Source organism: Telmatherina bonti (genome assembly GCF_933228915.1).
Source record: "Telmatherina bonti genome assembly, chromosome: 21".
In the NCBI taxonomy this organism is placed as follows: domain Eukaryota; kingdom Metazoa; phylum Chordata; class Actinopteri; order Atheriniformes; family Telmatherinidae; genus Telmatherina; species Telmatherina bonti.
In genome coordinates, this window is record NC_136630.1 from 18,434,517 (window position 1) to 18,448,295 (window position 13,779).

The following is a 13,779-nucleotide window of genomic DNA, read 5'->3' on the forward strand; positions in this document are numbered from 1 at the left end:
CACTATTTGTAGTGTCTTCTGTGACTTTTTCCTGATATTAATTCGTGTTGGAAAGACAAACAATTACGTTTTGCTTTTACTGTTGGGGGGAAAAGGATTAAACAGACCAAAATGGGTTTCCTAAGTCAACAATGTTTGGAAACCAATGGTTCATATGGCAGTATAATCATAGTGATTTGGCCATGACCTCCAAAAAGCATCCAGAGGTTATCCATGATTCATTCACATAATGAGCCTCATCACTTAGACTGTCACCCTCTGTCCTCTGAGGACAATCTAATCTTCGCCAGCAGTGAGGCTCTGAGAAATTATAGCAATCCCATGCAACACTGGCCAATACAGAGCTACCTCCGCCGAAGCGGACATGTTTTTGCTGGCGTCTGTTTGTTTGCTAGCAACTTTATGAACAAACTTGATCAATTTTCCCAATCCAAACAAGGTTTAACAAGTTATCATAGTCAGACCTTGATCCCGGCAACATTCTGGATACTATGATCAAGAAAAGGAAAAATGAGAGGATCTTTTGAATTTTACTGCAAGAGAACAAATTAAAATATAAACATGCAACAAACAGCACAAAATAGCTGAAAGACTGTGGATTCATTTGCAGTGAATCTAGGAATCTAATTATGTATACCTATAAAATGACTATATAATTATTGTATAGGATGGAAATCACATTATAAAGTGGAAATTAGCTGCTTGGCAGAGGTCTGCACTCTGCAAGTGCTTTTCATGTTATCTTTATAATTATTATTTAATATTAATGTGTAATGTTAGTCCATGAGATGTCAGCCTTTAATATATCATCATTCAGTTTCAGTATCAAGCATTTACTACAATATTTCATTGGGCCCTGAGTAACCAACTAAACTGGACAAATCTAGGATCTAAAATACCATTGTCTCATCTATATTTCACCTCATCTCAGTTTGTAAATATAAATAAAACACTTCTAGCTTTATCACATTTGCATACAAGTTCTGCATGTTTAAGCAAGACTGCTGGTTCCCTTTGGTTGAAAATCTTAACCTGACCAGAATGACTTATAAATAGCTTTTTGGTGCATTTTTTCCTGAGTTCTTTCTTGATGTCACTCACAAGTGACAGTCAGGGCACAGTGCCATCTATCCAGGTAGGTGAGCTCTGCAGGGACACAGTCTGCGATGTGAAGGGTCAGAACCAGCACAACTAAACAGAAGTGCCTCCTGCTGAAGGCCACAGTGATGCCCCCAAGGGCTGTAAGAAGGAAACAGATGGTTGGTTTCATTCACCATGCTTGAACAGCTAAGTCCAACCCTGCAGAGCAAACAAAAAATAATAATAATAATGATGAGTTAGAATTTTGTTGTTCACTGCAGAATAAATTATCTATTAGCTCCTTTCTCACCTTTTAAATGTGGCAGGAGTGTTTAGGTGATGGAAGAGAGCTGGCTCACATAACAGGGAGGAGCGTTGGCACACTTTTACACAGGACTGACCCAGAGGACCCAGGTGCAACCTCAGATCACTTTCTGGAGGCCAAGTTGGGACAGAATTACTGCAAAAGTTCTTGAGGGATTTATGATGAAGAAAAAGATAGTTTTCATGTATTAGTTTGAATTTGAGTATATAGCTATTTAGATGTTGAATATTCAATCCTTTATAGGCTGACTATATTTACCTTTTCAATTAATGATTAAGACTGTGGTTAATTATTAAGTTAATGTAGTCAAATAAATAAATGAAACATTGTACAGAGGTATGCGTGGTGTATTTTAGTGTTTTGCTTAGATTTTTCAGAAACTTTATTTTTAACAGAAGTCATAAAACATATTATCATAGCGTTAAACATCTCTGTACCTGGTGAGTGATGTAAGCTCGAACCCGCTCCAACATCCCCAAACAAGTGAATTCTTGAGGAGTGAAAGGCTTCACCTGCAAAAACACGGACAAATATATATATATATATATATATATATATATATATATATATATATATATATATATATATATATATATATACATATATTATTTATACACATATTAGGACTGTGACGATACACTTTTGTCCCAATTCGATTCGATTCCAATTTTTTGGGTGCCGTGTTGATTTAAATTGCGATTCTCACAATTCTTTAATATTGCTGATTTTTGTAGATTAAAAACAAAATAAATGTATAAAACTTATTTTTTTGCTCGTAATATTTCTTGATTTCAATTAGAAAAAAACAACACAGCAGCCAGATCATCATTCTGCTGCTTTAACACCCCAAAAGACAAGTAAAAAGATCAATAAAAACAATAAAAATGACAAAATCTTTATACTGGATTATTTTTATTTGTTTGAAAGAAAATCGATTTTTTTTAACAAAAAATCCATTTTAAAATTGTTAAGGAAAAAAATCCTTATATTAAAAAAAAAAAAATATATATATATATATATATATATATATATATATATATATATATATATATATATATATATATATATATATATATATATAAATCTATACAGTATGTGTGGTGGAGGTGGCATATGCCTATATACATGTTTAGTTGTGTTGATTTGTGATTCTGTTTGTTGAATAAAAGTCACCTCAGTACTCAGAATGTCTTTCACTGCTCTCCGGATATCTGATTTGTTGGCCATGTCCACAGTCCACACATGGGGTTCACTGATGGACTGCTCAGCGTAAGGGTGCTGGGAAGAGATCTAAAATTTATAGTTGTTAACAATAATGTACAATAATAATTTTGAAATCCAGGTTTTAGTTTATTCGTTTGTTTTATTATTTTCTTTTTATCTCATCTGCTTAACTACCTGTCTTGTGGTGGGCTTCCCCTTATAGAAGTCATTGTTGTCTGATGAATGTGGGGGGTCAAATCGTGGCTGAAGGAAGGCACAACCCAGAGCTACTGCTTCAATGGGAGCTGGACCCTCGTAAGGAAACCCAAGGCCCACAAAAATCTGCATGAGCAGGAAAAGAAACGTGTTTTCCTTGATGATGGTTCATCATAAAACATGAGATATAAGGACTTAAAACTTGTAATGATCCCACGTCATCAATGTTATTTGCAATAACCTAATTTATATGCAGAAAATGTTTTTTGTGTCTTCTGTGTTTGCCATAAACTGACCTTGGCTCTGCGGAGGAGGTGTAAGAATCGTTCCTGAGTCAACAGTCCATGGTTTCTTACAAAACGGGGCAGACTGGAGATGTGTCCTGGAGGCTGGTAGACCGTGGCATGAGTCTCCAGTTCCTCACTGATCACTCTCACATATTCAGATTTACCCTGGAGTGAAATACACACACTGGCAGCTCTGAGTGAACAGATATAAAGGGATCATTTCATTCTTTAAAGGAAGCTTTTCAAGGTATTTATTCATAGGTAATGCATTGGCTACACTAGATGAAGCCTTACACACCCTCAGTTTGAAGAAGCAGCCAAGAATCCATAGACGCTAAACTGTGTACTAAAAAGTCAATTGGATTAGCTGCCAAAGGTATTTAGTGAAAGCCACATTTGGAATATTTCAGTATTTCTCCTTGGCTTCAGAAAATCTTTAACGATGACGAATGAGAGCCATTGTGTTCTTTTTAAAGCATCAAACTCTTTTGACAAAAGCAATACATTTTACTTTGGAGAACCCTGGAATGTCTGGCCTACCACAACATGACTCTGCATCTATAGACTGCATCTGAACAAACAGTCAACACCATAACAAAATAACCCAATAAGGCAGCGGCAAACTTGCAAATGATGTGTAAGAACATCTGTTTAGTAAACGGTGTCTCGTGACCTCAAAAGCATAAACAGATATAAGAAGTTTGGATCCCTGTTAGGAAAGGAATAGAAAATACTTTTTATGTCATTACTTAGTTACATTGTCACAAACACACACACACACATACAAATGTCATTACCAAAGGAAGACCTCTTTGTGATTTATTTCTCAGCATAGACACAAAACTTTGGCAGTAGTTGACTCTTTGTCCTGTTAATTCTTCTGGTAATCATACCTGCCATATGTACTCCTGTTTGCCATAGACAACAGCTATCCTGTCTTTCTTGTAGCTCTCTGACTCAAGTTTGTCCTTCCTCACCGCCTCTTCACTCACAAAGCCCAGGAATGAGTTATCAGGAGTGTGAGCTGGAGACAACAGAAAACAGTAAAGTTAGATGATGAGTAAAAAAAATAAGCATTTCACAAGAGGAATCCTTCACAGACAGAATGGTGAACGCTAACAAAGCAAATCTTTGCTATTTTTTACGGTTTTAGTGTTGTTTTCACAAAATATATGAGAATCCATCTTCACTGACAATGGCATGGAAAATACACACTGACAGTGTTTACAAAAACTGCAGATGAATAACGGCTTACATTTAAATAGTGTGGGGAAAAACAGAAAATACTTCACAGCATAAATCATCTGTTGGAGTACGTGAGATCTGTATGTGATGAAGGAGGCTGGGTGTTTGGATAGGCAGCTGCTGCTTTCTGACACACCAGGGAAGGTGTTGGAGATGAGTGTTTATTTTATAAAGAATGCGCCAGAAAAGATATGCGCATTTGACTTCTGTAGCATGTGGATAGTGTGTTTGTGACGTTTTCTCCTTCTTTCATAGCGTTTGTTTAAAAAGCACCAAATCTGTTGTGATTCATGGAAAACAGAATTTCCTGCATCCTTTTCAGCTCCACTTGTCTACACTTGAAAACACATTTAGCAGATTAGCAGTGATAAGCAGTGTAACGCTGACATGGTTTTTCAGCTTGTGGAGTTTTGGGGAAAAGCTTTGACTGAACATAGTTTCCTGAATGGCTTTGCTGCCTGTTTGAAGCTGTCGCCTCGTCTGCTTGTCTGCACAGCACAATCAACAATCTTTGGCTCTTTGGGAAAAACAGAACCATAAAGTAATTTCCAGTCCTTTCTCAAGCTTCTTTCTTTCCTCTTTTTATTGTCTCTTTTTCTTTTTATGCTCTCATCTTGTCCTTCTCACATCCTTATCTAACAGAAATCTCTCCTCCTCAACCAGAGGACAAATAAACAAGTGTCCCATCCCCGGCTCTCAGCCCACTGCATCCAGCTTGACTCCATCCCCCAACAGGAAGGGGGGAAATGACAGGGAGAGGTGTTGGAATGAAAGTTCTGTCTCAGCACCCAAGTTTATTTAACATGTGCTATTAATCCTTTCACCATAAGGACATGTTATGATGTGTATAAAAGAAATGTGCATATATGTATAATATGGAATGGACACAGAAAAAACAAAAACTACACAAACTTACGGAACATGGTCATGTACTGGAGAGGTTGGAGACCCCAGCTGCCCCACAGTGTCTTGTATCCATGGCTACGTGCATAACTTGCCATGTTAAATGCTGGTTCTGTACCAAAAGAGTCCAAGATCCTAAAACGGCACCTAGAAGCATTTTTCAGCATTTTACTGCAGGTTTATCAGCATAAGTAACCTGAATTTATACAACGTCTTGCATGCAAAGATGTCATCAGTATAATCTAGATAGGTTTTTCTTTTGTACTGTCTAAAGGCCCCAGATGACAAAAAATATAAATATGACAAATATTACATATAAGAAGAACATTATTTTAGAGTACACAACTTTCCCTATCCCTTAACAATCAATTATATAGTTATAAAATTGCTACCATACTGGTAATGCTGGAAAGCCAGTCCCATAGCTCCTTGGAGGTGAGCAAGCCCATGGTAGTCGGTATAGATGAGGTCATAGGTGAGAGGTCTTTGGATGGGACAGCTGCCTCGGCCTGGCGCCGCACCTATCAGTCTGGTATGGTCACAAACAGAACATGTCTCAAAAGGAGACACAACTGATGTAGCTTGGCACTGATTTTTCAACAATCGAAAGTGATTTTGTGGCTACAAGGCAGATAAACCTACAAAAATGTTTGTCTGTGCATTTCTGTGTATATTGATTTAATATCTACACATCATATTCACATCATATTTTGCAGATGGACAATTACTAAAGATAATTTCATACAAATCTTCTTTGTGTAAAATAATAGCAAGAGCACACTTGAAAGCCTGTTAAATCATTACTACTGACTTAAGTGTGCCTGCATGGTCGATCAAATCTTTATTGTTCGACAAAATTAAATCAAAATATATTTGTCAGATTTAGGGCAAACATAACCAGGTAACACTAAATGAATATCAACCACAGACATTGGCTGATGTTACAGCCAACACCATAAGCTTTAAGAAATGACTAACAAGGCGATGACCAGATACACTCAAAGCACAGACCAATGGGTGACATCACATCAGCTATGTCCTTGTTTTGCATATGGTGTGTATTGATAACCTGCGCAGTTGGTGCTGAGATGTGCTGAAGGTCAGGTTGTGTCCTAGAATGGTGAGGCACACACTGAGGTCAGCCCACTGGACCAGTTCTCCAAGAGGACCACCTTTCTCCACCATGGCTTCAAAATTCTGGCCAACACCTCCAGCCAGGGCTCCAGGATAAAGCAACACCTACAGGATGGATGGTTAAAACTCATAATTGAACTTTAAAAAGAGTTTCTATAAGGATTTTTAAAGGTTGTATGTAAATACCTTCATCTGGTTTGAAATTGTGTTGTTCCTGCTCTGCTTCATCTTTAGTCCAGCCTCTATCCACCGTACGGCCATTCTTTCTACTCTGGACCGGATGAAGTTAAATGCCGGACTGCTGCTGTTGCTGATCACCTCGTACAGCGGGCTCAGGGTTTCACGTATGTCAGTCTGCATAAGATCAGTGGTTCAAAGCAGTGGCGAGTCTATATGTATAAAACTGTATGATGAACTGAGTCTTTCCACAAATAGGCTACATCATGTCTAGACTTTTGATTCAAGAGATTACCTTTGTTGTATATGGATGCAGTTTCTCATGCCATGATAGGGCAGAGTGGTGCCTTCCAGGATGAGAGGGACAAAAGTTCTCTGTTTGGCTGAGATAAGTCAAAATGGAACAAGTTGTACCATCAACTCCATAAAAAGCATAACAGGGGTCTGATTCCCAATGTGCTTGCAGGAACTGCCACAAAGACAAAAAAGGTGAGAACATTTTAAATATTAATGTTAAATAATTCATCTACTAGATTATTTTGAAGCGCTGTACTCATCAAACATGCTCATATAAGTCAAGGAAAGCCCTTGAGTACAACAATAAGAGTGTAGAAACAGGGCCACAGCTACATACTGTACATTTACACCATCTCACCTCCACTTTTTCTGCACACAACGGAAATGCAGCATCCATTGGCACTTCACACTCCTCGTTGAGCCCTATGGGTAATACATTTTGAATTAATCATTATTTTACAATCCTGGCTCCGGCAACAAAACTTATATTGTGGAGTCACGTAAACTTGGTAAATGAAGAACACCGGACAATAACTTTGATATACAACCTCTTGACTGAAACGCGCACAATGAATGGCAGCCATCAGCGCAATGCTTAGCACAGCCATGCCTGTGACTGGCATTTAGAGAGGAGGCTGTGTGGAGGCCCCTTCCTGTAACCCCCCCCCCCACCATTTGCAGCCAATGTCAATCAACTGGAATGAATGCACACACACACACACCTTGACCCACCTGCCTCCTACCAAACATTCCCATTTACGATGCTAGCCCGAGCCAAAATCCACATTTCTAACTGTGTAAAAAAAAAAAAGTAAAAACAAGGCAAAGAGGAGAAAAAAGATAAGAAAAGATGTAGACAGAGCAGAGGTGTGAAAGCTTAAATACAGTGATACACTATACGAACACCCCCCCTAGACCACCACCACCACCCCCCCTCCCACATAAACAAGACTATGAGTAGACAAGTTGGTGAAAGGACTCCTGGGTAATTCAGGCGTATTTTATGGGTGTGAGGTAATGTGAGAGGAAGAGGGTGAGGGGCCAGCAGGCTGCTGATGGGGAAGTGTGTATTTGTGTGCATGCGGGTGGTATGTGTCTACATTTTGCACCACACCTGCATGTATGTCAACAACTGTGTATGCAAACACGTGCATGTGACATCGTGTTATGGATCCCTCTTTTTAACCAGACAGCTGAGTTCACACCATCTCACTCCATCCCACCACACATACACACATTAACACACACGCTTCGCGTGCCAGCCGGTGTGAGTAACCCAACTCTCACCTGACACCTCACAAGAGGGTCATACTGTAGATGTAAACTTTTCTCCTTCCAACAGCCATTTGATTGCTGCTGCTGGATCCGTGGGACTTGTTAAACTTCTATTCAAGGACTCCATCCCTCACAACCACCTGCACCCACTGCCCTTTAACTCCCACCATTCGAACCCTCTATTATCACAGCTTGTTAATTTCACTGTGTGGTTAACCTCTACTGCGGCTATGAACCGTGTATTTGGCTTGGAGTATCAAACTGCCATTGTAGAGAGCCATAGGGACGTTTGCAACCAATTATTAATGCAATATGCAGTCAGGATGAAGTGCAATCATTTGATAAAGGCTAAATTTAAAAACAAAATACAGCTTGAACATATCCAATGATAACTATCTAAAACTTACATGCTGACCTGCCATATTTGTAGAAATATTGGTTCCTCACAACAAAAATAGTTCATGGTTTGATTGTTGGTTGGAGCCTTTCTGTGTGGAAATTAGATCTTCCCATGCATGACTGGAATCTCTCAGGTACTCTGGCTTCTTACTTTTTAAACTTTTGTTTGTCCCGATGCAGTTCCTACTGCCACTGGCTTCCAGACCCATGTTGCTTTCTATGTATCTTTATTTTCATTTTTGTAAGATATCTTTTGGCCAAAAAGCTCAGTTTAAACTGTAGATATGTTTTTCAATAATAACCTTCAGGATGTTAGTGATTGTTCTGACCTTTACTTGTGTTTTCAGTAAGTTTATTTGACTTTGCCTTGTAACCACTGTTACTACTCATCCTGATGATTACTATTCAGGTTTTCATGTTTCACACAGTGTAAATAAAAAAAGACAGAAGCTCTTTGATCTTGTCAGTTTTGGTTTTCTTTTCTTTTTCATTCTTTCTTTCTTTCTTTCTTTCTTTCTTTCTTTCTTTCTTTCTATTTGGCTATTTCTTATTTTTCTAAATCTGTGTGGGCTGCTCAGAGAAGACAAGAGTCTCTGTTTGTCAGTGCAAGTCAAACTTAAAAAAAACATCTATATGAAAAATGTTTTATCTTACAAGTGAAAGATTATTTGAAAGCATAATTCTTTCTGCTTGAGATCAATCCTACACTCACACAGCGTATCTTAGATCGCTCAAATGAATTCTGAGGAGGTAAAAATCAGTCTTAAATTCTTAAAAATAATAACACAAATTGCTTAAGACTTTGCTTGTGTGTGGTGTAATTTCACCTTGTAGCACTGGCATATGAGCTTCATGATGGTGGTGATGACGGCTGAGCTGATCGAGCCTCTGGGACACTCTCTGCAGCTCCCTCTCAACAAAGCGGGCTAAGCCTTGCTGGTTCTTTCTAAAACTGAAAAGGCATATCCATGGTCTATATATATGCATGAATATAACATATCTGGTATTAATGGAAACTCGTATTAATATAAAGTCTTAGGTTGAGTTGTAACTGCATTTAAATATCCAAACAGCTCCATACAGGAATAAAAGGCTGTTTAATACCTCTGCAGGAACAAATTGAGATCATTTCTGCTCAGCTGGGTGTCATCCTTCTTTCTGCTCAGCCTTTGCACCTGAGTACTCAAAGCCTCCAATCGAAGTGCAACCCTGTGAAATCCAACACTGGGTTTACCTACAATACAAAATATACATATAATGTTATGTTTTTTTTATATGCTGTACTTTCTGTCATCTTGTTTAAGTGGTGCACTGTGTTGCCTAAAAGAATCTTAAGTAAGAATAAAAACAGCAAGGATGTTTTATTAACCTAATGTGCTGCAAATGACACAGCTATTATCATCATGTGTTTCTTTTCCACACATCACATAATGGTTATTGGCACAGAATCAGGTAGCAGAGAGGCAGATGTCCAGATTTTACGACAGATTAAGATGTCAATGACTCATAATTGCTGACAATGCCATATCTGTGTGTGAAACCAGACCTCAGCAGTCATCTCACATTCCTCTGTACACTCATAAAGACAAACTGCAGGCATGTTTTTATTCATGTTTCCATGAATAGTTTTGCAGGTAAGTTCAAAATGTCAATTACATATGCTCTTTTTAAAAAAAGGCCAATTAGAAGTCAAATGAGCACAAATATGTTGCCGCAATTCATTTGTATTCCCAAAGGAATTAATCAAATTGCAGACACCATGTAAATGCTGATTTTAGTCAGTTGTGCACTCAGTAAGCAACTAGTTTCCATCCACTTTGGCTTGTGAAAAATATTACAGAATGTTTCCCCTTGCTGTTATTTAACCAAATGTTAAGAATACAATCATTAAAACACAATGTCATAGAGAAGATGTTGTAATATTGGGCTGGAAAACAGCTTCAACTCATAATAAATTGTATAAAGAATTGATTTCAAACTTTCATTTTGTGTCTTTACTTTTTGTTGCACAGCAGCAAATACTGCTCAGATATAAAACCTCTTCATCGGTTCTCAGAGACTGTATGACGTATGCCAGGATCCTCGGGGGTCTATATACAGGCTTCAGTTAGCCATCTGTCTATCTGCCAAACAAAATTGCTAAAACAGCTTATATGAAACAGCACACTGAAGATTTCTTGGCTTAAACAACTGTCTGAAGAAAGGATGAGCATCAAAGGAGTCATGAAGTGGTGATGTAAAAGTATGGAGTGTTATATTGAGAAACTTGGGAGGAGTTGTGGGTAAAAGACAACTAACATCATTTTAAGAATCTTGTTGGAAATAGCAGTCCAAGAGAACAATTATGTCATTTCACCTTTGTCAACGTGAATAAATCCCTACTTATATGAGGCCTTTAGACACTGCGGTAATCAAAAGTTAATGCGAGAGAATAAATGTGACCCAGTGACAAGTTATGTGGCATAAATACACGACTACTTCAGTCAGAAACTTGACAAGTTGTGCGTGATTACAATTTACTTGATATTCATAGAAATATTGGGCAGTTCTTTATATTTAAACACTTAAAGTTAAAGCAAAAGTCCACAGATCATTTGTTTTGAAACATTTTAGTTATCTATATGCATTGTCTCACCATTTGCAAACAAACCTTTCTGAATGAAAATGATCATTTGTCAAATAATCATGTCAACTTAAATCTTATCTCTTTCTTTTTCAGTTGCTATAACTTATATTTTGTAACGCTGATTCAAAATGTGAAATATCTGAACAGAAATATTCAGATTTTAAGACTGTAAAATGAAATTTCCTAATGATTTTGTCTCAAAGACAGATTTAAAACTGAGCATGTGGCAATAAATTTGAGCTGACTTAACTGCATGCGCTAAGCAGCAATTTCTCCACATGTGGTATCCTGCCTTTTCCAGCAAAAGATTTGCTGGGTGGCTCTCTGTACACAACTTGTGGTGGGTCCTTGAAAATAAAAAACAATTGTGGCTGAGATTCACCAGTGTGTTACAGTCTGCTAAAAACAATTTTCTTGTAATATGATCGGAAAAGGATGGGAATGTTTGGATCAAATATCTCCTTCAACGGCATTCTGGCCATTAGTAGCAAGTGTTACCAAAGGCTCGCAAAGAAAAGACTTCAAACTTGTTCTGTTTTAGTTTAAACTTGTATATCTAGTTATCCAGGATGGCAATTTTCATGTGGACACAAACAAAGTCTTCATCCAATTTCACATAATTTCTAGATTAATTAAAATGAGAATCCCCAAAAGCAAAATAAACAGATTTTCATCATATTTAATCAAGATTTTTTTTAAAAATTTAAAAAAAAAAAAAAAAAGAAAGAAACAGAAACTAGACCTTCTGAACTCTATAACTTGCTGCCGATATTTCCTACATGACAGTCACCACAATATGTTCATTCACAAGTTAGCCAAAAACGTGCGATTTTACGGAAAATGTACTCAGCGGGAGACACTATTTGTCTCTTCTGCATAAACCAGAGGAAAGTTTTTTTTATATATATATAAACAACTGTTTCAACTCCCTCCTAAATATCCTCCTGCTGAGAAACAATTTGACCAGACAAAAGAACTCAGCCACAAACCCACAACTGTCAAAACGAAGATGCATGGGAATAAAGACCCACCACAGATTGTGTACAAACCCTCATGTACATTTTTTGTTCTTTTTTTTTCTTTTTTTTCCATCATTGTTGTTGTTGTTCTACATAATTGGTTTAAATTCATTCACCCTTTTTCATTTGACTTTTTTTCACATCTGCTTAAAAAGCTTAAAAAGGAAACAAAGATCCACTTCTAAGTCTAAACATGTATCCCTTTATGTACTTTATGTATATGTGTGTGTTACCCTGTTCCTCAGGTGATCTTCCAGCAGCTTCATCCCCGCTCATCTCAAGTGGTACCCAGAGACTCTGCAACAGCAGGGTGACCAGAGACAGACACAGGCATAGCACAAGGCAGCCACTAGAGGGCGCAATACACAGAGAAACCACTTCACATGTTGCCATCAACATAAAAATAAACGTTTTCTCTTTTTTCCAAATCAAATGTAGAGTTTAAATGGCTTGCAATCTGTTGATTTCTGTTTTATTTATATTTTGAAAAACAATGGATCATTTTGCAACATAAAAGGTTCGTTTTGATAGTATGTACAGTACCACACACAGTCAAAACTCCTTCTAACTTTACAAATGATGATTTTAATAGTACCCTTACATAAAAAAAGGACTTACAGTCTAACTATGAATTTCATTAAATCTATTTAAAGAAGGACTAAGTTCTTCCATGACATCAAGTGATGAGACTCTGGTGTGTCAAAAAGAGTTAATAAAGCATGAAATGCCAGACTAATGTGTGTCTGCTCAATGCTCACACGGTCTACACTTTAACTGCAGCACAGAGAGCCATCACCTCACTCACAATTTCATCAGGCCAGGAAACCTATCAGGCTTTACCCAAAGGCTCAAGTACCTGTGCAAAAACTTTGAAGAATCTTTTGGTGCCTATAAATCACCAAGTTCAGATCCAAAATAAAACATTTCCACTCAGCCGGATCAGTCTGCCGTTCATCAAATGTGTCAGAGTACTCATCACCACATCTCATGTCTAACGCTGAAAGCTTGTACAGTATGGAGAAGTGACATAGCTGTATAGTGACATAGGAGAAATGCTGTTCAAATGGATTATTAGAGGATAAACAGCCTGATGTTGGTAACATCATATGTTGGGGAAACTCAGTGACACGTGAAAAGAAAACTCTTAGTTAGATGCCACAAAATGCTGTGTCAGCAGGATGAAAAGTGAGCTGTAAAGATGAAATGACAGTCTCAGTGAAGAAAAACTATTAAATGCATAAGAAAATTTTGTCCACGCTTTTAATACTTCTTGCTGATTTGCCACTGAAGCAATGAGGTTGAAGCTTACCTGCGAGGTCGCAATGCAACACGCATGGTGCCTGTTTTCAGCGTTCAAGATCTCACTGTTAAAATGTAACATAAAAAAAGCATGCCAGTCAATTTAAAATGTTGACAAATAACGTATACAGGAGAACTAAATTGCAGTATTGGTTTAAATTACAATTCTTATTTCTCTGCCAAATATCTGTTATACTTTCTTTGCACGTTGCATATAGGCACATTTTCCACATGAACTCCATCCGTTTGGTTTCTAGGAGCAAAATGACAATAAGATAATACTATCACTGCCCT

General features: G+C 37.6%; 1 protein-coding gene across 1 annotated transcript; it reads right to left on the reverse strand.

Annotated features, from left to right (window-relative positions):
* Positions 1–1,127: 1,127 nt before the first annotated feature.
* On the reverse strand, positions 1,128–13,521 carry LOC306771412 (alpha-1,6-mannosylglycoprotein 6-beta-N-acetylglucosaminyltransferase B-like; the record flags this gene model as incomplete). The annotated part of the gene is made up of 17 exons (XM_079260577.1): positions 1,128–1,299; positions 1,391–1,551; positions 1,843–1,917; positions 2,579–2,695; positions 2,804–2,950; positions 3,121–3,276; positions 4,005–4,135; positions 5,273–5,406; positions 5,657–5,788; positions 6,329–6,498; positions 6,580–6,747; positions 6,866–7,039; positions 7,226–7,290; positions 9,369–9,493; positions 9,646–9,775; positions 12,420–12,535; positions 13,496–13,521. 17 exons carry the CDS (start codon positions 13,519–13,521, stop codon positions 1,128–1,130), a joined length of 2,199 nt encoding a protein of 732 aa, XP_079116703.1.
* Between the last annotated feature and the right edge of the window lie 258 nt (positions 13,522–13,779).